This window comes from Paramisgurnus dabryanus, chromosome 24 (genome assembly GCF_030506205.2).
Source record: "Paramisgurnus dabryanus chromosome 24, PD_genome_1.1, whole genome shotgun sequence".
NCBI lineage: Eukaryota > Metazoa > Chordata > Actinopteri > Cypriniformes > Cobitidae > Paramisgurnus > Paramisgurnus dabryanus.
The window spans coordinates 15,870,474-15,896,958 of record NC_133360.1 but is presented as its reverse complement, the minus strand read 5'-3'; the positions used below and the strand labels follow the sequence as shown (position 1 = coordinate 15,896,958).

The 26,485-nt window shown below is 37.5% G+C and overlaps 1 protein-coding gene across 2 annotated transcripts in view; it reads left to right on the top strand.

The window, feature by feature from the left end:
* The window catches only part of LOC135729303 (guanine nucleotide-binding protein G(q) subunit alpha), a 31,797-nt gene extending 5,522 nt beyond the window's left edge, over nt 1–26,275 (top strand). Inside the window, exons 2-7 of one of the 2 annotated variants that reach the window (XM_065246854.1) lie at nt 12,324–12,508; nt 12,840–12,994; nt 14,206–14,334; nt 19,006–19,135; nt 21,033–21,186; nt 22,438–26,275. In XM_065246854.1, coding sequence (XP_065102926.1) covers nt 12,324–12,508; nt 12,840–12,994; nt 14,206–14,334; nt 19,006–19,135; nt 21,033–21,186; nt 22,438–22,628 — 944 coding nt within the window. In that variant the 3' untranslated portion in view covers nt 22,629–26,275. Of the gene's footprint in view, nt 1–12,323; nt 12,509–12,839; nt 12,995–13,517; nt 13,647–14,205; nt 14,335–19,005; nt 19,136–21,032; nt 21,187–22,437 lie in introns of both variants that reach the window. The other variant, XM_065246851.1, reaches the window with a different exon arrangement.
* Nucleotides 26,276–26,485: the final 210 nt, after the last annotated feature.

Genomic DNA, 26,485 nt, shown 5'->3' with positions numbered 1-26,485 from the left:
AGCAGCACACAGTGGACGGTACCAATTGACTTCCGGGTACCATCAACTGTGTGCAAACCTTTATATCAAAATATCATCTTTGGTTTACATCAACATGATGGTGAGCAAATGATGAAATAATTTTAATTTTTAGATGAACCATCCTTTAATCTTAATTGGCCAAGTAAGTAATCTTATAGGCCAGTAGGGGTGGGAATCGCTTGGACCCTCATGAATCGATTCAGAATCGATTCTTAGGGTCCCGATTCGATTCAGAATCGATTCTTGACGTACTAATTTGCATATCTGTGACGTCATTACGTCGCATTTGCTTTCAAAGCCAGGTTCATGTTTGCGCTTTTGCTAGTCTTTGAACTGTCATATACTGTACTTTAATGCAACTAGGGATAAATAATGTCATTCTTATATACATACATGTGTTGTTTCTGTTGTAAGACATTAAAACCTGTAGAAATATTAATTTAACGTGACATATTAATTCTATATGTTAACCGGCATTAACTTCCACGAACGTTAAGCGTCTAATCATCATCATTATACACAGTGATTGGCAGTATTACTGTATTTATATAATGCAGCGCACCCAGCGACTGAATAACAAACTATGTGCATATTTTTACAGAAGTATATTCATGTTATATCTAAACAGTCTGCGGATGGTTTAGGGCAGGGGTGTACAATTCGTCGATCGCAAAGGCAATGCCGGTAGATCGCACAACTGCTGCTCCACGCGCAAAATTGTCATTATGGTCTTTTGGAGTAATTGTGAAACATGCAGGTCTTTTTGAGTTGCTGCGCCTTTCTTCTCAAATGTGTTTTGCCAGGCCACTGCAGCTCAGTCGTCTTTAACTTCCAAAATTCACATGGATGCGCATTCTTGCCTCACGCAGTTCCTGATTCACACGCACGGTGTGTGTGAGCGAGCAAACGAGAGGGAGAGAGAGGCAGCGTAGCGCTGATTTGTATGCTTCTAATACTGTTAGTTTCACTAAACCGCATCTCCGCTATTTTAAGGAGTACTCGACATGTACGCAAGGATTTTTTTTAAAACTCCTCAAAAAGAATAGAGTAATGGTGACAGCCCTAAATTCAATGTAGAGATATATGCAGTATAGTCCTACAAGCATTTAAAGTGTTCTTTCTCTTCTGCTCTTGTAAGCTCGGCTATGCGCTCTTGCAGGGCGCGCTCTCTTAAGTTGTCCGTGTGCATCACCGCTCCCCCAGTTGAGTTCCGCCTTTTGGTTCTGATAACGTGACGTTATTTTGTAAACTAACATTTAAGAATCGATTCTTGACATTTGTGAATCGATTCAGAATCGGCCCACGTCCGAATCGCGATTCATCTAAGAATCGATTTTTTTGCCCACCCCTATAGGCCAGTGCCGATAATCACAAATTTTCATGTATGTATTTTAGCAGACGTGTCCTATGTCCCCTTCACACTACAAGCTAGGGGTGAAACTGTTCAAATTACTCATGGTTTCGGTGTGTCACGGTTTTAGGGTCATGGTTTCGGTGTGTGTATTAGGGCTGTCACTTTTTATTTGAATATGCATTCGAACATGACGTGAAATATCCGTATTCGAACTATAAATAAACCATCCGTTTTTTTTAAATGCCATGTGTTGCGCATTTTTTTTTACAGTAACACCTCGTAATGAGAAGGAGGCAGAGAGTGAGACCAACGATGACAACTGTGCGCAAGAGAGGAAATCAAATTGGACCAACATGAACCTCATGTGCATGTCAAGATAGAGTTATAGTTTGTATATAAAATGACATATTGTTTTTAGTGTTAAATTTCACCATTAAGTTCTTGCGTTTAATGAAGACCACAGATTGGCTAATATGAGCATCAATCATTCCTTATTGCCGTGCTACGTTGGTACGTGAAGCGCGCAAATGTGAAAAGACGAACCGCGAGCATGACGAGAACGAGCCGACTACAGCCAATGTTACTACTGTAATGACGACTATCCGGATTGAAATGCGACTCCACCACCGGAAAATAAGACTTAACGTTAAACCTTTCGGAGAGTATGACTTAAAGATTTTGAGTGTCTCCGCTATGAAAATGGCTCGATGTAACTTGTGTGTTTACTGTAAATCCTGTAAAACGCCGTTGGTGGCGGAATCAAAACATTTTAAGCGCCAGACCTTGCTTTAACATGGCGAAAGTGCCAAAAACACAAGAAGTGTTGTGACAAATGTGTTCATTATTGATGGAGACACCGACCTGTCTGTCAAAGAGTGTTTGTGCGCATGCGCTGGTGAATGGACATCCGACAAACATCCTTGTGGTCCAAGTTGATGTGGAATACGACGTTTTTGTTGTATATTTTAAAACATGGCCTATTTAGGAGTAATAGCATCCTGGTAATGCAGCTATCAATACCTATATATATATATATATATATATATATATATACACTAGTCAACATTTGAAGTGGATCAAAACCTTTCCGAAAAGTTGCCTTTAAACCAATACCCAATATCTGTTCTTGTCTTAGGACAACTTGGATGAAAGTTTTTGATCCACTTCAAATGTTGACTAGTATATATATATATATATATATATATATATATATATATATATATATATATATATATATATATATATATATATATATATATATATATATATATATATATATATATATATATATATATATATATATATGCGCCTTCTAGGTCACTTTTGTAATGTCACAGTTAATCAGTGTATATGCGCCTTCTAGGTCACTTTTGTAATGTCACAGTTAATCAGTGTTTTACATGTTAGATTATCATTGTAATCATAATTATGTTAGCTGTAATTGTTAAATTATTATTGCTGCTATACCATTTAAACAGCATTTGGGTATTATTTTAAGAATCTATGCAAAAAAAAATTTAAATAGAAGACTAAATTTAAAATGCTGGCCATGTAGAGAGCCATGCAGAGCTTATTCAGAACCATACCTTGTCGGTTTTATGTGTTTTTCACCAAACTATATTAGAAATGCATGGTCGACTCAAACGCGGTGCACGTGCATGCCGAACTGTGGGAGAATAAGACAGTTTGATTCTTTATCAAGAACCATTGCACCCCTACAACAAACCCGACACACATCAATGAAACAAAACAATCCCATTCATTTTAATTGAGAACTGGCGATTTCAGTGTTAACGTCATCCATCTTTCGTCAGTTACTGCAGTGGATGGTTACACATTTGCTTATAATTGTTACAAGGACAAAAAAGAATTAGGAGTCAATCGATATTTATTAATTATTTATTTGATTATTTAAATTACCGATATTGACAAATGTGGTGTGGCGGATTCGACGATATGAGGACGGTATAAAGCACAGGTTGTTTCAGTAAATGAGAGATAAACCTGTGAGGGATACAGAAACCTGTGAGGGATACAGAAACAAACAAAATAAGAGAAAATTGGTGAAACTATAATTAAACACCAAATCTGTTATAAACATTTGTTACATAGAAATATCAAAATATCTTCAAGACATGTTGATAGACACTGTTTGTATAAGATTTTGCCCGAGCGTTGATGGGTGTAACACAACGTAACTTCACATTAAAAAGAAAATGAAAAGACACTCATTTGTTGGCTGATTGAAAGTCTTACAAATATCGACCGATTTACAGACAAAAAGAATTAGGAGTCAATCTATATTTATTAATTGTTTATTTGATTATTTAAATTACCGATACCAATATTGACAAATGAAGTGTGGCCGATTCGGCGATATGAGGACAGTATAAAGCAGAGGTTGTTTCAGTAAATGAGAGCTAAACCTGTGAGGGACACAAAGAAACAAACAAAATAAGAGAAAATTGGTGAAACTATAATTAAACACCAAATCTGTTATAAACATTTGTTACATAAGAAATATCAAAATATCTTCAAGACATGTTGATAGGCACTGTTTGTATAAGATTTTGCCCGAGCGTTGGTAGGTGTAACACAACGTAACTTCACATTAAAAAGAAAAATGAAAAGACACTCATTTGTTGGCTGATTGAAAGTCTTACAAATATCGACCTATTTACAGACTGCTGCAATATATCAGTCTATCACTATTCCTAAGGACCTCATTGAAGGAGATGGGCAACACAAATGCAGTGTAAAGCTGCGTGCACACTACCAGCACTAGGGCTGTCACTTTTCGTTCGAAAATCGATTGCACAATCGATCGGACCAACCAAAAAAAGTTTCGAAAACAAAAATAGGTAATCGATTTTAACCAAATATGTACACTATTAATTTTAAAAGAATTAAACAATTAAAAATATAGATGTAACAAAACTCGCAAACAAGCAAAAAAAGAAAATAAAGAATTCCGAAAGTGCAGTAGGTGTGCGAAAGCTAGACAGAAAATACCCAGCAATTTTATGCACCTATAGTTTCACGCTTTCAATCGCTGCATCTAGTGTTTTGCAAAGTAAAAGGAGGACAACGTCAATAAACCTGTGCAACACGAGAGAGCGTCGAAATTGTGACCTAACAGGAGATGATGAGTTATGATAAGGAGCCACCCATGCGAGCTGAAAGCGACCCGCTTTTGTGATGGAAGATTGGCAGTACGAAATACGCAGCTGGCAACGAAGTACCCGAGTTTCCCTGGGACATCAGTGCGGTCGGAGTGCGTCTTCTCAACAGATTGACATATAGTGAATGAAAAGCGCTCTGCTCTTGACCCCTAAAATGTTGATCGACTTGTTTTCCTGACCAATAATTTGTAATGGCCCTAGCCTTTTTGCGCATTTCATTATGACTGCCTAGTGCCGCCTAAGTGTCGGTTACGTTTAATAAAAAAAAATACACAGCATGTTCTCAACTTCAAGTAAGTCTATTTAAAGTTTCATTTTTGAACAGTTCTTTGAAATGGATCGAATCATTATTTAAAATAATTTTTGAATTGCCTAAATCATAAAAACAGCCGGTTGAAGCCTGCAGTAATGTTTTTAATTTATGGCAGCAGTCCACTCTGCATATTTTTTTAGAGAATGTTGCACTACTGTTGCTGTTTTTTATTCTGCACGAAACTTACTGACAATAAATAAGAAATATTGCTGACTTGTGCGTTTTCGGCGCTCTCTTTACGTTAGTCTGTTATTTGGCGTTGAAAATGGAAACGTCTTTTTAGACATGGAAAATCGATTTTACAATCGATTCAATGAACACTTATATATTAAAAATCGAAAATGATTTTTTCACAAAAGTGACAGCCCTAACCAGCACTCTAAGCTACATATATGCGCGTGTGCGCATGCGTTTTCCCAAGGATTGAACCCAGCAGCTTGGTGTTGGTACCAATTAAGCTACAGCAACATGAACTTGAATGAATCTTTTGTTCTGATAGTTTGAAGTGTCCAGTCTTTAATTCTGCCTTGATAACTTCCCTGCATGCTTGATTATTTTATTCTATGGCAACCCTGCAGCGTGTGCTCACCGCATGCAGGAAAAGTATAAATGATTTCAAGCAGTTGACAAATTTGATAATGACCGCATTTCCGCTTGAGGATTGACACGGTTGATGGTGAAAAGAGAGCAGCATTTGCTAATGCATGGCTCCTCTTTGAATCATTGCTGTGTGCTAAATGCTGTAAAAATGTTGTCATGGCAACCGTCTTTGCTGCACTGTGAGTTCAAAGGCATGAATATAGGATGGATCCTGTCTCGCTTCGGCCTTCCATGATATAATGACAAAGGAAATGGAGTTCCAGTCATAGTTGAGCCTATTGTTTCTACCTGTGCAGTTTGGTTCTGGTGATACAAGTGTGCTTGTGCATGTCCTTGGAAATGTATAGTAAACATGAAAGTAACTCTGGTACAAGTCTTTGGGTGTCTTAGACATTTTAGAATTCATTGATGTTCAGTGTTTAAAAAAAGTGACCCTGGACTACAAAACCAGTCATAAGTAGCATGGGTATATTTGTAGCAAAAGCCAAAAATACATTGGATTAGTCAAAATTATTGATTTTTCTTTTATGCCAAAAATCATTAGGATGTTGAGTATAGATTTTGTTCCTTGAAGATATTTGGTCAATTTCCTACCGTAAATGTATCAAAAATGTATTGTGTATTAAGTAATGTGTAGCAACTTCATTAAGGCCCTGTTTACACAAGAACGCTCAAGGTTGAAAACGTAAAAATATTTTTTTGGATGTGCGTTTCGTTTCTTAGCCAAAGCCCAATAAAATGAAAAATTCAGCCGAAGGCAGATCACTGATAAATGAATAATTTTTTTCCTGACTATTTTGCCAATTTTCTCACCATGTGCACAAGTTACACTCAGAATGTCCATTTTACTATATTTTACCTTATTTAACAATGAAGATTTTTTTTCATTCCTTAAACCTGGTCACTTTTCGATCATGTAGCTTTATATAGACTTATATTAGCGTGTTTATCGTTGTAGGGCTTAAACTGTATGTTTTCGCGTATTTCACTGAAATGTTTGCTGCATTTGCGTGTCTCTTATCCTCCACTGGTTTGATTGCATCATCAAAGTCTTCATTCGGTACAATTTGTTTGGCCAAATATAGTAGTCAACATTTGAAGTGGATCAAAAACATTCACCAAATTTGTCCTAAAACAAGAACGGGTATTGGATATTGGTTTTAAGAAAACTTTTAGAAAAGGTTTTGATCCACTTCAAATGTTGACTAGTGTAATTTCAGTTGCCGAAAATTTGTTGCATTCCTATGGGTTAGGGCTTAAATGCAGTGGCGGCCGGTGACAACTTTTTTCGAGGGTGCTCAATGCGAAGTTTGTCACAACATGTATATAGCCCATCATGTGTGGTTCCTTTTTTCAAAATATGTGTTATGCGCATCGAGAGATCCTGTCATGTTTCTTGTCAAAATAAGTGCCCACTGTAGATGCGTCTAAAGGGTTTATGATAAGAGACGTTCTCGTTTGCCAGATACACGCATAATCTCATGCGTAATCAGAGTTTACTGTTAAGGGAGTGTCTTGCGTATATTTTGTGAACGTGAGCATCTCTTTTATCATAAAGGTTTTGACGCGTGTGCAGCAGGCACTTATATTGACAAAACACATGATGCACATGGTTTACATGACGCAACAAACACATATTTTGAAAACGCAAGCAACACACATTTACACTTATTTTGAATTGGCGCCCCTCGGATGAGCAGTCACTCAGGCCATTTAAGCCACTGCTTAAATGGCCTTTTTGTGATATACCATGTCTGCATGGGCAGTGAAAATAAAGTAGCTAATAATATCAAAACATAATATCTAGGGCTGGGCAAAAAAATCGATTTTTCGATTAATCGTTTTTTTTTTTAACGTGGTCGATTCAGAATCGATTCTCAAAGAGCAGAATCGATTTTTTCCTTTCATATTTATTTCTGCAAACATTGAACGAAAGATAAACGTTAATCGAATTACTAGTCTTCTTCACTAGATGCACCCTCTTTTTTGCCTAGTGCAACATTACCAAGGAGCAAGAGGCAAGCCTGTCATTCATTCATACAGTGCCTAAAATGGCGGTTTCAGGTGCTTTGTCGATTTTATTAATCACCCACTTGTAACCTGCTGTTCACTGTTCTTTTTATTAATTTAGTATTTGTATTAAATCTATATTCATTGAGTTGAATAGAGTATAAAAAACGGTCCGAGAACCAGAATCGGAAATTGAATCGAGAATCGAAATCGAATCGATTTGGTAGCTTGTGAATCAAAATTGAATCGATCTGGAAAATCTGAATCGATACCCAGCCCTAATAATATCTTGATAACCAATCATGTCCTGTTAGGTTAAATGAAGTCCTGCCCTACATTATTTCCCATTTAGTATCATTTGTCGAATTGTCACATTACAGAATATAAATGATAACGATTGAAGTTGAAACTGCTATTTGTAAATTTGTCTTTTTTATAAGATAGCATAATATTTAGCGATATTCAAAAATACCTGTTGTCTGTTTCTCATGTTAACTAAAGATTCTCAAATTTTAAGAGTTTTGCACATGTGTTTCTTACAGTAACGGATATATTTTATTTCAGTTTCCCTCTCCACTTCACATTTTCATTCAAAAATGTGTAATAAGCAAACCTGATCAAGGTGTTCCTCCAATCTGCAAACAGTTTCGGTTCACTTTCTGTGGAGCAACGGTGCTTTTGTAATGTTGCAGGAAGGTGCAGTTATTTGGCAAGCTAAGGAAGCTGGACGATAGCAGCAGTTAACAGCAAGCAGGATGTTTTATATGTATGCCCTGTCGGCAAACCACCGGCAGTCCAGAGGGATAGAGACAGGGTAGCCTGTGAGACCAGCATAGCGTATTATTATCTAACTGTTGAAGTTCAAGATACTTGTGGACTTGTGTTTCAGTCTGAAGTGAAGATGGAGCATGAAAAATTGTGACGAGACAGAAAATGGAATCTGGAATCGAACCAGCATCTCTCACATAAGCTCAGCATGCCTGGAGCATCTGCACTAATTTATTGGCCATGACTTTCCATAGGTTTTTTTAAGATGGAAGATCTTTACTGGTGATGCAATAATGACTAATTTAAAATGTCTGTGACTCTGCCTTGTGATTATTCATTGAGTAGTATGAATGCAAAAAGTCAGATTCCACAGAAACGTGTCATAACAACTTTGTGTTAACATTTAGTGCGTAACCTGTCCTTCAACATTTGAGCTATGGACAACTCCGATCATGTGGTTTGAGGACAGAAGTGCTTAGTTTTTCATTTCCATACATTGACATTTTGCAGTAAATTAGAGTCGGGTTCTTCTGATTTAGGCCGATAAGCAACTGCATAGCAACCAACTTATAGCATCTTTGGGTCCGCAATCGCCTAGTTTTTGTGTAAATATGAACTGAAATGTTGCTGTACTTACAAGGGTACTCTTATGTAGGTACACAATATTAAAAACTTGTTTTGAATTTGGCCTCCCTGTTTATTTGCGTTATATGACAGTTGTCAAGGATGTCAGTGCTGGAATTACACTTGCGAGATAAAACTCGTGCGACTGGTTGTTGTACCTTCCGAAGCACAACTTTCACTTCTGTTGACACTGTATTGTCAAGGCCTTGATAAATTTTAAAAACTGGAACAGTGACTCGATTTTCCCTCTGCCGGTCCAAGACCTCCCAAGTTCCAGGAAAGTTGTGTTGTTGAACTTTGGAGATGGTTTAAATATTTTTACTTACATGAGTCATCAGGTCCAAGAAAATTCAAAATGAGAAATTTCTTGTCGTCTTCAGAATGCTGCTGTGTTTGCATGTTTCATGTTTTTATGTACATGCATATAGATATAGTTTGAGTGACAAACTGTACAAATATGATGAATAATCATGATTGTTGAGCAATTTGCTTGTTATGCTGTTTTGAATGGCATGGCTCTAGAGTGTGACCAATTTGGTCGCACATGCGACCTAATTTCTCAATGGTGCGACTTAAAAAAATATCAGGTCGCACTGGTGCGACCAGGAGTTTGAGGGAAAAAGCCATGGTCCAGACTTACGTGTGTGTACGTTTAAAAATGCGTGTGTTCACCAGAACAAATACATTTATACAGGTTTATAACAACATGAGAGTGAGTAAATTATTACAGAATTTTCATTTTTGGGTGAACTATAAATCCGATGCGGTCAAAAATTAGGGTGCACCTAACTTTTGTGCTGGTGCACCCAAGAAAAAATGTTAGGCGCACCAGTGCAAAAAGTTAGTCTAGAGCCCTGAATGCGGAAACTGTGTCTAGCTTATACAAAAAAAATACAGAATACCTTAAATATTTTTTTCTTTTGGTATGAAATAAAAGCGGTTTGAAATCACATCGGTTTCCTATGTCAAAAACATGCAACTAATCACGTCAACACATTTGTACGATGGATCAGTAGTTTAAGCCATAGATATGTATGGATGCCGCATAACCTTTGTGCTGAAGCGATTAAAGCTTCAGCTCTACTTAAGCGCGGACTGCTTACATTAGTGTTGTGCCGATAGACGATAGTATCGTGTATCGACGATCGTCCGACATATCGCCAATGGCAGGCTTTCATGGCGATAGTCATGACGATAGTTGGCGAATGGTTGTTATTATCATCATCATCATAGTTTTGCATGCTTTTCCTCGCATGAGGGTTTGTGCTTCACTTTACGCGGAGAGCTTGTAGAGAGAGAGTTCCTTCTTGCACGCAGATGCACTTAATGCGCGCGTCTCGGACTCGTTCTAGCACCTAAATCCAGCGCGTGGATGAGCAGCTACGCTTCCCTCTGTCTCACATGCACGCGCTCTCGCATCTGTCCGAAGTCTAAACATAAACTGAAGTAGTAATCCTTATGTATTTGTGCGGTTTAATGCGTTTCATGCGAGCTGAGGCAAACTATTCCTTTTGTTTAAAATATAACCCGCTGCACAGAGCTGCGCTCTGTCTGAACTTGAAGTCAGATAGTAATCCTGTTTATGATATGCTTTTCAAGGAGTTTTAGCAATACATCCCTCGTGTTTAAAATATGATTGTGTTCCGCTGGACCAGTGTGTTTAAAAAGGCACCTCTGAGAGCACCACTGCTTGACACGTGTAACCTTCTGCAACAGCACTAAACAAATGCATTTAATTATTTTTATGTGCGCTGCGTGTGTCTGCGCAGGTGCATGTTTTTACAGTCATTAAGTAATCGTGTTAAAAATCAGGATTATGATTTTTCCCATAATTGAGCAGCCCTATCTCTGACATTTCCTTGCACTAGAGAGGTTGTTAGCGCGCAGAGGGTTAAAACCAGCGCGTGTCCTGTTCTCCCTCTCTGGCACGCAAAGAGCGTCTGGGCTTTAATGACGCACTCAGATTAATGGCATTAGTTTTAAGAAAGATGCATTCATGACGGTGTTGCTCTTGTTCTTTTTTCCACCAATCAAGTCTTGTCATAAATGAACAAATAAATAAATGAGTAAACTACTGCCCCGCCCCCCGATACTATCGTGTATCGCCGATCTCACAGGCTGACGATAGGACGATCTCAAAATGGGGCATATCGCCCAACACTAGCTTACATGTGCAATGTGAATGCTTTAACCTGTTAACATCAGTGCTGAAAAATGTTGCAATACAATCGTGCAACTCGCATATGCATTGTGAAACCATTAGCTACGTGTCTGGAACTGCCGAATGTGGCATCTATGTACATTTAAAGGCAGGGACTTATTTGCATATACATAGATCTGCTTATACTTAATGAGGCAAGGGTGTAGAGTTACATTTTAGCTATTTTTAAGGCATGAAAAGTTGAGATCGCTGATGCACAATAGTATCGGGGGGAGGGGGTATTCTTGTTGTGATAGTTATGATCAGTGATACACGGTGCTTCAGCCTCTCGCTGGTTAGATCACTTGTCCACCGCGGCACTGTCATTTTTTTTGTTGTAATTAAATAGTTGTGTTTCGTTCGAGAAAGCAAACACTAACAACTGAATGTGTGAATTGAGCGGAGCAGAATGCGCGTCACAGAGCAGCCGGTGTCAAGATTTATTACTTTCGAAGTGTGCGAGGCAAGCTGACTGAGCAGACGATGTCAGAAGCCGCGTGCTTACTCGTTTTTATAATAGTATACATGTATAATGTTTAATATAAGCCCAATCGTTTTGTTGTGTTTTACATTATTATTAATAATAAACGCTTAAAATGGAGAAAGAGCCAGTTACATAGCTTGGGACTGACGAATTTCTGCCACTGGCTCAAGCACTTAATTAAACCAGCTTTTGCACTCGCATTACACGTGGATTCATAAACGATTTAACGCAGAATACAAGCGCTGCATTTAAACAATTGCCTCTAATTTTAAAGTGAAAGTAAAATGTGCACATCTGCATGCCCCTACCACCTGGTGATACCGGTATCACCGGGTTTTTCACGCCCTGATTAACCGGTGGGAAAATTCTGTCACCGCAACAACCCCTGGGGTGGAGCAGTAGTTTACTTATTTGTTGATTTTTACTCCTTTATGACAGGCCACTGGACAAAAACAGAAGCTTATTTACTTTAAGGGCAGCTGGCAATGCTGTCACAACCGCAACTTTCTTAAACATGATGCGGGTTATGCAGCAATGTAAATGTTCATTTATGATGATAAAAATAATAGTATAACAATAATTAAGTATAGCTATAACTTGGCAAACATGCCAACTCTCGCCATGAAGGCTAGCCTATCAACCATATAACTGACGATAGTATCAACTATCGGCACAACCCTATTGTATAGCCTTTCTACAAATCGACACAGTTTACAGTTTTCCTGCACTTTAATTGATTTTTGCTTTTTGTTCAAATCTTTTCTCAGGCACAGGCGAGAGCGGCAAAAGCACGTTCATCAAACAGATGCGCATCATTCACGGGACGGGCTACACCGACGAGGACAAACGTGGCTTTACCAAATTAGTCTACCAGAACATCTTCACTTCGATGCAGGCCATGATCCGCGCAACCGAGCATCTCAAAATCCCGTTCAAATACGAAGACAACAAGGTAACTGTTGCATGCAGGAGAAACCTTGCTCATTGATAGATGCTGAGATACAAATCATATCCAGATAGGCTGTAAACAGGCTATAAAAAAAAAAACGCAACAAGCCTTGTAAATTTTATTGCTGTCACACCACAGTCAGATGTCTGTTAATTATTTTCAAGTTTTGGTTTGAAAAGTATCAGTTAATATTTCTTTGCCATTATCTTTGAACTTTAACTCGACAGTTTTGCGACCTTGTTGGCTGTAATCTCACTTGAAAGTCATTAGTATTACGCAGTTGTCAAGCCATAAACGGGCCTGTGTTTACTGTGTAGTGCGCATTTATCGACAGGCCAATGCTCAGCTGGTGCGCGAGGTTGATGTAGAGAAGATTTCCTCCTTTGACCAGCCCTACATCAGTGCAATAAAGATGCTATGGACGGATCCAGGCATCCAGGAAGCCTACGACCGCAGGAGAGAGTATCAGCTCTCTGATTCCACTAAGTAGTAAGTGTGTTTGCCATCAGTAGGCATTAACTATTTAATTTTATTGCTTTGAATTATCGGGCTATATTGAATGATGATCCTCCTTTATGTCAGTTATGTTGATGAAGTTGTTTTTAAATTATAATGGTATTATTATATCCTGTCCTGACCTGTTTTTAAATGCTGTAAAATTATTTTGTTAAAAATTATTTCTAAACCCACATGGAAACCTGCACCGTCTGAACACCGGCCATTCACAAAATTTGACACACACCCCAAAAGCCAAAGGCATTCTTGTTTTTGTTCATTCTCATTCATTAATTGAATTGAATAGTTATGTTCCACACAAATTAAAATATGCCATTTATTTACTCCCACGATGGCCTAAAACCATAACCTTGAAATTTCTGACAATGCATGTTTCCGCAGCTTTATTTCATGTATCATTAGAGAAAATGTTCATTTTTTCCATGTGGGTTTGCTTATTGTGTAATTCTGTATATACACATGTACATGCCTGTCTTCTCACCGGTTCATCCCACAGTTACCTTAGCGATTTAGACCGTATATCAAGTCCGGCATTTGTGCCCACCCAACAGGATGTGCTGAGGGTCCGAGTGCCAACAACTGGGATCATAGAGTATCCCTTTGATCTGGAGAATATAATCTTCAGGTATCGCCGATCCACGGCACACCCTTACTGTCGCCGCTGTCTCCTGACCTTTAACCTGCTGCAACTGCACTGCTGCCTTCCCTGATCGCATTCTTACAGTCAGGCTGCTTTTGGTTTAGGGCCTGAAAAGTTCACCCAAAAGTCTTTCATTTACTCACCCACTCTTGCTGTTTCAAACCCTTATGACATACTTCACTTATAGGAACACAAAAGCATTTTATTTTGCAAATTAAAGTTTCAATTAAATGAAAGTGGAGTGGGACCAGGAGCAAACCGTGAGGGTCACCATTTACTTTCATTGTATGGAAAACAGCTTGGATATTTTACAAAACAGCTACTTTTGTGTGAGTAAATGATGACTGAACTTTTATGTTTGGGTGAACCTTCCTTTTCAAAGTTAGGAGTTGAACAACACCTGTGTCGGGTGTTCTGGCTAAATCTCGGTAAAGTGAACAGGAGGCTGTGCCATCAGGAAGCTTTCGGGCTCTTGTAAAGGTCTTGCTGCAATGCTTTATTCTTCTTTTTCTTTCTTTCTCTCTCTGTCTTTCCTTGTCTCTAGCTATCTAAGTGATTTGGATCGTATCGCAGACCCATCGTATCTGCCGACTCAGCAAGACGTGCTTAGGGTTCGCATCCCAACCACAGGGATTATTGAATATCCCTTCGACTTGCAAAGCATCATTTTCAGGTAGAAATAACGTAGATGGCTCCTCCCGCCAGGTTTACGTTTTCTCATGTTTATCATTCATGTTGTGTATCGGAGCGTTGATCTAGTCTGCTTTCGCAAATTGAATGTGGTTCGCAGAGTTTCATTTCCCACTGCTAGTAAGTTTCTCACTTCTCTGCAAATGTCTGTAGTCATTAACCTCTTCACATTAATGCATCCTTGTTTTCATTTTGTCTTTCTCTGTTATTCTGAATGTATGCTTCAACACATCCTTAGGTTAAATGTGTCCATAAGATGCTTAAACTTTAATGATTGGTCCAACAATTGCCATTTTTTCCGTAATTGATCAATTTTATCATAATCAAGTTGCCAATACTTTGCGGTCCAGTAAGTGAATAACAATTAATTGCTATATTTGATAGTCAAAATTTTAGTATTGACTTACTGATATGGAGGTACCATCGTAGTTCTGTTTTGCAGTTGTACAATTGACCCTCTAAAGTTCCCGTACATTGACAATAGCCAGAACAGGACATACTTTCACCCATCAAACATTTCAACTTCAAAGCTGCAAGCCAAACACATTCCACTCAAAAGAACACTACCACACAGGCAGCTGTTGAGATCAGGGCTCCGGAGGGCAACATTGACAGAACATTAGCTCAGTCGGTAAACCCCCCCCCCCCTTGCCCATATAGTGCAGAGATTTGAGCGAATGCTTCGAAACTGAGGTGATCACAAAAGCTTGCGCATCGATTGGAAGCCAACATGTCAAAACCCTCCTACGCACCCTGGGCCAGAAATAACTTCACGTACAATGTGATACGACTCGAAAGGTTTCCTCCCGTTGCATGTTAGACGTAGTTGTAGCATTTTCATTTTTGTTTAGCTTTTCACTTAGAATTTTACGTAACTCCCTAATAACTGCCCAGGAATTGGTAAGGTCACAAATAGATGTTATGGTAAACTAGTAGCTACGAAATACACATTACGGATTTTGGTCAAGTAACATACATGGTTATGAGCTAAACAGCCATTTACGGCTCTTCGTCCTCCAGAATAAGAGAGCTTATCCTCGTAAGTAGGTCAGTTATACCTCCTGCAGGAATGGAGACCGGTTTGAAGGGGCTTTATTTTAGGTTGTAGCTCCTGAAGGAGTCCATTTATCAAAGCTATATGGTCGGCCACCAGAGACTGAGCTTACGAGACTGCGTTGCCTACATAAAATTAAAACGCTGCTCTTGTTTGCCTTTACTAAGATGAAGTGCAGGTGTAGTAAAAAAAAATGGGTAACAAAACAGCTGAGAATTGTTCCTTTCTGATTTAGATGGACCCTTCAGTGAATTTGCATTTTTACTTTTTTCATACAACTACCTTATTATTTTACAGTTGCATATAAGGGTGCACGAAAATATCAATACATGTCAGTATCATGATATATTGTTCTGGTAATACTGTATTGATCTGCAAAATGCAATTTCAATATAAAAAAAAGAATTATACAACGTTTACGGCAGCCGTTTTGTTTGGAGTTTACATCCCAACCATTAGATAGCATTCTTCTTATCTCTGAACTTAAACAGTAACAGGAAGTGCTTGCATAGGGGCACGCCACAATTTGTTTGCTAAGGTTTGCATATATGGTGTGTGTTCTTAATGACAGCTTTCCTAAAATTATATCCTATTATATTCCTAAAATAGGAAATGACCGCTGCACACCATAAAAGCGTATCGCAATATATTGCACAGCAACCATGTACTGTGGTGCATATCGCGAGATTCTTGCTGGTACACAGCCATATGCATTTATACCTGTCTGTTTATACCGAAAACGAAATTAAAGATAAAAGGACCGTTCACACCAATGTTGAAACAAAAGTATAAACTGGTAAAAAGGGTTACCTGCAAGGACGAAATACAGGGGCTGTTTACACTTGGTATTAAGGTGTGTTTTCATCAATCGGATCACAAGTGGAAGAGAGAGACACATTACATTTACACCTGGTATTTAAATCTGTCTCTTTTGTCCACTTTCGACCGTTTCTGTCCTGAATACTGTGAGGGGGTGGTCTGTCGAGACTCTGGGCAAGTCTCTCTGCTGTCATTCAAACGCGAGCGGGAGTAATTGTGAGTTTATGACGCAAATAAAAATTTTCAGTCGGAGTCCGCTGCTTGTTTAGCAAGTAAACATGCTGAACAGTGTTTTGTACATGCATATATTAGAGCTTTCTCTGAATTTTCAGCGCAGTTTAATGAAATATGATCGCGCAACTTTCAAATGCCTTAAAAACGAAACTACGGAGACCAGCCGCTTTAGTTTTTTCAATGAAAGGCTAAAAATAGCGCTGTTCACGCCAGAAGTAAAAAAGACGTAAAACTTGTTTTCAGTACCTCAGATTAGATATATGGGCGGAGAAAAGGCGGTCACGTGTGGCTGTTCGAACACATTCAACCACATGTGCGTTTACACTACAAAAGCAATCCGATCGAAAGGGGTTTCGACTACCTCTGAATGTGGTAGAAAATGGTCGAAAGTGGATGCGTTAAAAACTTTTTGAACACGTTCACATCTGGCATTAACGTTGTCCACTTGTGATTCGATCGACGAAAACGCATGTTAATGCCAAGTGTAAACAGCCTCATAGTGGTATAGTGTTCATACTTTTGGGGTGTTTACACGTTTAAATGTAAAAAATGTAGGGCTGTCAAAAGATTAATTGCGATTAATCGCATACAAGTTAAAGTTGTTTGCATAATGTGTGTGTGTGTGCACTGTGTGTAATTATTTTATATATATACACACACAATAATGTTTGTATATAAGAAACATTTACATGTATATTTATATATGTTTTGATATATTTTATATTATAAATATAAATAAAAAATATACACACACATATATGTGTGTGTTTTTGTATGTGATTAATCGTGATTAATATTTTCAACAAAATATATAAAAAATATATAAAATCTTATACAGCCACATTCAATTATAGCACATAGTTTTGATTCAGTATATTGCTGAATATCTTTCTTGGTGTAAATGGGCCTTTAGTGCTCCATTAAAAACATTTTAATATTCTCATGGTTTATAGATAAAGAGCCATCTTGTATGTTGTGTATCTGTTTTCCCATCTGTCCCGGGGCTTTTCTTATGCTACGCCAAAGTCTGTAAGCACTGTTTGTTTCTCACTTGCTCCATTTCATCCACAATGGGTATTTTTCCCCTTCATCTTTGCCTGGATGTTACTAACCTTACAGTTTGATACAACACAAGTCTCTTTTTGTTTGTTTGTGGCAGTTGTGTGGCAGTTTTGCTTTTTTTAGTGAGACATTATCAACATAAAGAACAGAAGTAAGGCGTCTTCCTAAATGGATCATACCACCCTTTAAATTTTCCAACGACGATACAAATCATAATTAACTGGCGGGATGATAAATATAAAACGCATAAATATGTGACTCTGGACCACAAAGCCATTTCTGTCCACAAGTCATTTTTTGACATTTAAGCTTCCCATTGGATATATGGTTTGTTAGCATACGACAATATTTGAAAAAAAAAACTGGAATCTGAGGGTAAAAAAAAATCAAAATATAAAAAAATACATTTTTCATTTATTTACGGTAGGAAATGTACAAAATATCTTCATGGATTAATTTGTATATTTGTTTAAATTGATTCACTGACAAATTCATTCACAAACATTGACACATCTCACGCTCTCAAGTCATGCGAAAAGAGGATAGCGAAATTAGTTTGACAGACTCTTTATGAAACTTAATAGACAATAACACCCTTCAATGAGTCAATTGTGATTCATCTCCAGTGAATGTCATGAATATTTAAAATCATCCTGCCCTAACTGCATGCATATTCCCATCTCAATAGATGTGTAATTTTGTGTTATGTCACTGTTTTAATGCTGCTAGCGTTTGGTTCTCATTAGAAACGCTCAAGTCCGGTATCATAATCCTTAATTGTGAATACATGACAAACTTACACTACATCCACACTGGCCTGACGTAATTTGTCCATGTCAGCTAGAAAGAATTTCTGATGTAATGACATTAACCTCATGATTTTCCTGGCAAAATGTTAATGTAATGATAACCGTCATGTGATTTTTGAGAAGCATGTAATTTAGTAGGTTTGGTTTATTATAATGGCAATATTAGTGGCCAGCAAGGCTGCTTGATTTAATTTTATATTAGCTATGGATCAGCTTTGTAAAAACGCAGCAACTATGTAACCAAATGATTTATGAGAAGCAGCTATAAATGTACACTTGAGTCCATTACGTCTTTTCAACCTAAATGGTGCCACATAATTCTCTGCCCGTCGTGCTTGATAAATACAAATTTCGGTATCATAGTTTCGGTAGAGCATCGCCAAAGTTCATCGGTTCGATTGCAGGGAACATGCGTACCGATTAAATGTATACTTTGCAGTCGCTTTGGATAAAATATGTAAATCCAAAATGCGTAAACGGCGACATAACCTATGTTTATAATGTAGTAATAACATAAAATATTACATTGGCACTAATTTGCTCTGGTCTGTACTAACACTTCATGGTTCAAGATCGGTCTTTTAAGGGGCTAGATTGAGAAGTTTGTTGTTAAATGGGTTGTAAATAACCTTGCTATAACCAACATCATTCTCATACCTCCTTGCCTCCATCTCAGGATGGTGGATGTTGGTGGACAGAGATCTGAGCGCAGGAAGTGGATCCACTGCTTCGAGAACGTCACGTCCATCATGTTCCTGGTTGCCTTGAGCGAATATGACCAGGTCCTTGTGGAGTCTGACAATGAGGTAACTGGAAAAATCTTGTTTGAAATTGGTTCGAGGACTAAAATGAGAGAGACGGCCTAGATAGATAGACAGAAATTATCAGTTTCATTTACACTAGCGATTATATCTCGCTTTATACACGGCTCATTGAAATGCTTGATTCTGAATGGCCAGTCGTGACATTTGCATGTTTGTTATTCTCAGATAACAACAGCTCAAAACTAATAACACACAGAAACTCTGATCCTACGAATCATTTTGGCAGGTAGTTTAAAGGAATAGTCTACCCTTTTGCCATATTAAACTATGTTATTACCTCAACTTAGACGAATTAATACATATCTATCTTTTTACAATGCGTGCACTGTACAGCGCGTCGTGAATGTGTTAGCATTTAGCCTAGCCCCATTCATTCCTATGGTACCAAACAGGGAAGCCACCATACACTTCCGGGTTTTCCCTATTTAAAGACTATTACATGAGGAGTTATACCAGTAAGTATGGTGCCACAAAATAAAACTTTTTTTGGTACCATAGGAATGCTAACACATTCACAACGTGCTGTACAGTGCACACATTGAAAAAAGATAGGTATGTATTAATTCGTCTAGGTTAAGGTAATAACATAGTTTAATGTGGCAAAAGGGTAGACTATTCCTTTAATATTACACACAAATTATATATAAATGTCTTTTAATAACATGTATGGCATTATATTTACAAATCATTACACCAAAATAGCTTTTTAAAATTGAAAAGAAACCATTTTTAAAAAATTAGCTAATAAAATATTTTAAATTAATATTTTATGTTCCTAACCTTATTTAGAAGGTAAATAGCCGTGTAATAAGCAGAATAATATGCAGACAGCTGGTTGTTATTGTGAGATAAGCCACTTTGTGATCACTGATCAAACTTTCGGTGCGTATTTCTGCAATAACAACGCATTATCCCTTACATATATGTATTTATATTGTATATAAGTAGCTGTAGACGGTTTTAGCAGTAACAACATAAACAAATGGCTATTTTGGAACAAATGTAACTTCAAGTAAACTTCCACAAAAAATCAATAACAGTAAAGTAGATTACCTTAGTTCAAATTATAGCTAAAGTATGTAAAAAACTACACTGAGCTAACGTTGACGCATGATTGCGTCTCCCCTCGTCTTTAGAAAACTAAAACATTTGTTGTTTTTCAACGAATTATTTGTTCCAGAGTTAAAGGAGTAGTCCACTTTATAGATGGGGCCCATTGACTTACCATAGTATTTTTTTTCCTACTATAAAAAGTCAATGGAGCCCATCTTTAAAGTGGACTACTTCTTTAAGTTTAGACCATTAATCAAACCGAGACCGGAAGTTACGTCCAGACGCGTGACTGCGACAACCCACGTATGTCCGCATATACAGTCTATATGTGATTTTTGTAATGCATGTAATTCCTTTAAACTTAATAATACTATTTTTATTATTGTGGTGGATACAGCTTTGCTTACTGGACTGAACACTTGGTACGTGAAGATGGTGGTCATGACGTTAGCATTTCTAGATTCTAGTTTATTCCCACACAGTGATTATAGTAGATGGTAATACCATGGCTGTTATGCAATACAATCTTATTTCAACATTTTATGTTTGAAAAACATGCAATGTATCATTGTATTATAGTAGTAGTAGATAGCACAATGGTATTTGTTTGTAATCATTTTTATATAATGCAAATGTATTACTCTATGGTTCATTGAGCAGTTAATTCACAAATGCTGTAAAAGCTGTTTGATCCTGTCTTTTAAGCACTGTGGCCAGTGATAATGACTATAAACACCATTAGCTGTAGTGTAAATTACATCCGACTACAATCAGAGAACTAGTCTCCACTTTTACCCTTACAAATGTCTTTTTTTAAATCCTGCAGAATCGAATGGAAGAGAGCAAAGCTCTGTTTCGCACAATCATCACGTACCCCTGGTTCCAGAACTCTTCAGTCATTCTTTTCCTCAACAAAAAAGACTTGCTGGAGGAGAAGATCATGTACTCGCACCTGGTGGACTACTTTCCAGAGTTTGATGGTAAAGCCACATACATTTTAAGTCTACAGTGACATCATGTGGCAGACCTGTGAAGTACAATTGAAGTTTTTCATGAAAGATGATGTCACTTCCTGTTTGTCAGGGTCATACTTTAAGGGGCACTAGCACAGAAAATGTTCCTTGGCATTAGTTGTGCATTGTTGACAGACACATGTATGAATATACTTAAAGGATTAGTCCATTTTCTTAAAAAATTAATCCAGATAATTTACTCACTGCCATGTCATCCAAAATGTTGATGTCTTTTTTTTGTTCAGTCATAAAGATATTATGTTTTTTGATGAAAATATTCCAGGATTTTACTCATTTTAATGGACCCCAACACTTAACATTTAACTCAACACGTAACAGTTTTTTCAACGATCCCAAATTAGGCATAAGGGTCTTATCTAGCAAAACGATTGTCATTTTTGACAAGAAAAAAAACATGCACTTTAAAAACCACAACTTCTCTTCTTCCTCCGGCTGTGTGACGAGCCAGCGCGACCTCACGTCATTGCGTAGTGGCGTAGAAAGGTCACATGTTACATATATGAAACGCACATTTGCCGACCATTTTAAACAAACAGACACAAAGACATTAATTTGTATCATTCGACATACAACAACGTCGGAACGGTCCTCTTTCTCCACACTTGTAAACACTGGGGCGTAGTTTCGCATACGTCATCCGTGAGCTCTTGATGTGATGACGTTTTGCATGAGGTCGCGCTGGCGCATCACAGGACGGGATATAGATGAGAAGTTGTGGTTTAAAAGTGCATATTTTTTATTTTTCGTGTCAAAAATGACAATTGTTTCGCTAGATAAGACCCTTATGCCTCGTTTGAAATCGTTTAGAGTCTTTTGAAACTCCGTTGAAAAAAACTGTAAAGTGTTACGTGTTGGTGTCCATTAAAGTCCATTAAAATGAGAAAAATCCTGAAATTTCCTCTTGACTGAACAAAGAAAGACATCAACATTTTGGATGACCTGGTGGTGAGTGGATTATCTGGATTTTTTTAAGAAAATGGACTAATCCTTTAATATATGTGTATATATACACATTCATGCACACACATTTTGCTTGTGTATATATATAAATGTGAAGTGTCCCAATAATTTGTCCAAATTAGAAATTTCATGGAGATTTTTAGATAATGGATTTATTTTTTATAATATTTAATACAAAACTTTACAAAAATGTTTTAAATCACTGATTTATTACTAATCCTGTCTGCCGACTCTCAGGTCCGCAGAGGGACGCCCAGGCAGGCCGTGAGTTTATCTTGAAAATGTTCGTGGACCTCAACCCAGACAGCGACAAGATCATCTACTCGCACTTCACCTGCGCCACGGACACGGAAAACATCCGCTTCGTCTTCGCGGCCGTCAAGGACACCATCCTGCAGCACAACCTCAAAGAGTATAACCTAGTGTGAGAGAGAGAGAGAGAAAGAGACACCTGCAGCCCACATACGGCCGAAAGCACTACACACCTCTATGTATTACACATGCAGAAACACACACGCGCAGGAAACGTATCGCGAATGTGCGGACACACCTTCACTCCATTAGGCACTGGATCTTCACGTTCATAGCCCTTCATAGCCGACTCTTTTTGGCGTACCCTAAGTTGATAGCTTCATCGTCCACTCCTCCTCATTGGTCCGACTTGGTCATACTGACTTGGTGAGGGCTGGGTCGCTTATCTGGTGCCTAATGATAAAGAGCATAATATGTTTGCTCAGTAGATGGGCTGTAGGTGAGCTCTACCTGAGGTACAAACTTTACGGATACGCTTTGGGTGGAGATACGAGAGAGGGCGAGATTCTCGCGAAAGGACAGATCTAAACTTCACCTTTTATCACTGAATTTAACTAGGTGTCAGTTTTTTAATCGAATGCTACAACACTAGGAGGTGGGGGTGACTAAATGATTTGATTTAATACTATGTTAGGGGTGATGTATAAAATTATAAGGTGTACTTTGAGAAAAGATGGTGCACGTTTGACTTTAACCTTTTCCGTAATGCTAGAAAGATAAATAACGAAAACCACATCTTGGTTTTAGGTGTAATTTTCTTTTGTTCAAACCTGTTTTTACAACTCTAACCAAGTTCTTGCTTCCCGAAAGTGTTTTAAAAAGTTTGCTCGCCACAATACCTAGTTCAGTCCTATAGTCACTAAATTTCTTGTTTTGGAGGCGAACCATTTCTTTTTACATTCAAATATTTGCCAGTATTGTGTGTGATCAGTAAAGGGATAAAGCTAGTATTGAAAAATATATATCTATATATTTACAGAAGTTTGTGAAAGATCGTGATTTTGTTTACATGCTTTGTCACAAATCACTTTTCAGTCTTTGGTCGTCGACCAAAAAATGAAATAAAAACCTTTCCCACCCAAGTTTCTGTGCAGTGCAACACGAATGTTCACGTGATGATACAAATATGCTTGTTCGGCAAGGGTGCGTCACGGCGAAATCGGTTAGTTTTTTAATTTATGTAATTTATGGACCAGATATATAAATAATGTGGAAAATCAAACTCGCTTTCCATGTGACCGCACCACAGTGTAAGCGAGGATTGAGTCTCTACTGCTGTAAAAATGAATCCATCGCGAAGTGATTTATTTTTCGGTATATTTTGCGCAATCGTCACGTTTTTTTCCTTGAAATGCTTGAAAATGGGAAGTCGAAATTCCATTTCATGAACGTCGCTTTATGCAAATAGGAACTTGAGAATTTGTCAGTGGTTGAAATCTAGATTGGCCTCCGCTTGCGTTTGTCATTTGACAGTCGGCTTTCGGCTTCGTAGAACCATATCTTTGTTCTCGCTTGATCTGCTTTTTGGATTCAATAGCTAACTTTTTTTTGGTCTTTAAAATGTAATTCAGGTGAGTTTTCATACTTTCATTACAAGGGCTAACTATGGGCAAAGCTGACTGAATGAGAAGACTCTATGAAGAGCAATAGGTACGCCGAAGTGAGAATCAGGGACAGCGTGGTAATGTCCGGGAGTTGCCGTCGCTGTAGGTTTAGCTTGCAATGCATCCAGGGAATTGAAGTTTTTGATTTTGTAGGCCCACTTGAATGGATAAAGTCGTCTTAGGAAAATGTATTACGCGTTGATAATTTCTAAAAGAAGTAAGCTAAGCTTTTGAATGAATTGTCTTCTCTGGATTAATGTTAGGTTAATTGTGTTAGTCGAGGGCTATAACCATTTTCCTTGGTGGTAGATGGTGTTTTCTTTCCACTAATCTTGTCGCACTTTTTTGCCATGGATGGTCCAAAGTGGATGAATTGTGTAGGCCCATTTGCTCATCAGTTCATTGCACGCCTGCGTTTTACTGTTTTTGCCCGATGTATAGCACACATACGGAGTCGGTTTCGCTCTGTTTGTACCACTGCAAAAAATAGTAATTTGAGAAATTTGAATAGTTTTCGAAATCGCTCATGTAAAAACTTATTAAATATGTGAACCACAATGGTCACTTTGGTGAATAAATTTCAATAATTTGTATTGCTTGTAATTTGAATGTATTTTAGGATGTGATGATTACTTGCTTAAGAAGTGTCGGGACTGTGCCCAACATGGTAATTCATAAGTTTTTCCACAACCACAGCTGTACATATTTGCCATTTTGTTGCATTTTAAATAACTCTCTTAGTCTACTTTACATATACATATATATATAGATATAATATACGTTTAAAACTTTCAGTGCATTTTACAAATTGAATTTGCCAAATTGTCAGAACATTTGTATTCATTAACCAGAACAATCTTTATGTGCCAGGCCAGTTAAGCTGCTTAATTTTTTGGTTGTTTTATCCAAACATCTGAAATTTGCATCTGTAAGGTTTGCATTTCTTTTCAACTGTGTTTACTTCGATGGAACGGTACTGTCAGTAGTTTAATGCCAACAATTTCAAAGTTTTTCTTTGTAATTAAAAGTAGTGGAAGTTTGTAAATACAGGCTTTATTTTAAAGGGCTACGCCTAATCTTCACCTGAGAAACGTTTTTCTTTATGCAGCCGAGAAACACTACAGCCAGTTGTTTTAATTCCCATTAAGTATCGCAAAACATCAGAATATGTTGTGCAAATGGTTAAAAATAGCTTTGATATTCACGAGCTGTCCAAACACGTACTGTTTTAAGGTGTTTATGGTGAAGGTCAATGTATTTTTCCTCCCTGGGTCAATGCACTGAACCGACTTTGCAGTAATGGAACTAAATCCACTTTATGTGATGTATTAAAGTACAAACTTCAAACTTGTTCCTGGTACTCGGTGAGATACAGAAACACTAATGAATAGAAATGATGCTTTATCTTGAGGTCCACACTGATGTGATGGATGTACACAATATGAAGCTTTTTCTTATTTACTCTTTTTTTTCTGATGTTGATGCATTACCTGAACACTTGTATGTAGGACACTTTAATATAATACATTTGTTTTGATAAAACAGGTTAAAATAAACTTTTGTGTAGTGGTGTATAAAATCAAAGTATTGTTTTACTTTGTAATGTATTTCTCGTTTGGTTGGTTGCTTTTTTTGTTTGTTTGTTTTTCTTTCTTTTTTTTAAAGCATACCAAATGTAAATGATGTACTATATTGAGTGTGCCAATCCCTTTGATTTGTAGAGCCAGACTCTTTACAAGTGCCAATGTTGTGGAAATCATTTAAAAAGGACTTGTGTATTTTATGGTCCGGTTTTTAAAAACAAATAAACATTAAGTATGTGATTATGGTAAATACGCAACAGGAAAAGGACAATTTTATTCTGTATTTAAGATTAAAGGTGACAAACTGCTGTTTTTAAAAAGAAGTGACATTTTAATTGCATGTCTTTGTTTTCAGTGGTGCGGGTCGGGTCGAGGAGATACTGTATTAACACGAAACCCTGCTGACAGGGAGCTTAATTCTTCTTCATTTACAGTATTTTAGACATATTGCTCTTTTGTATGTTTCATTTCAACCACTGTTGCCTGAACCTCATTCATACATGAAAATGACTTTCATAGCCTTCTCCTTTAAAGAAAAAATATCCATTTTAAATTGGAATAAAATTTGTTCCTATACTTTTGGGTTTGTGCTGGGCTTAATTTATGTCTTGAGCTTTAGGGAGAAGTTGTTTAAAAGATGTTCAAAATTGAGCCCTTTATGGAAATTATATTAGTACTTGTACTATAATGCTAAATGATTTATCCTAAAACTGATGTCATCATCACTGCAGTGTTAAATTCTTTAAAAATGCATAATGTTAATCATATAGAATCATGCAAAATGCG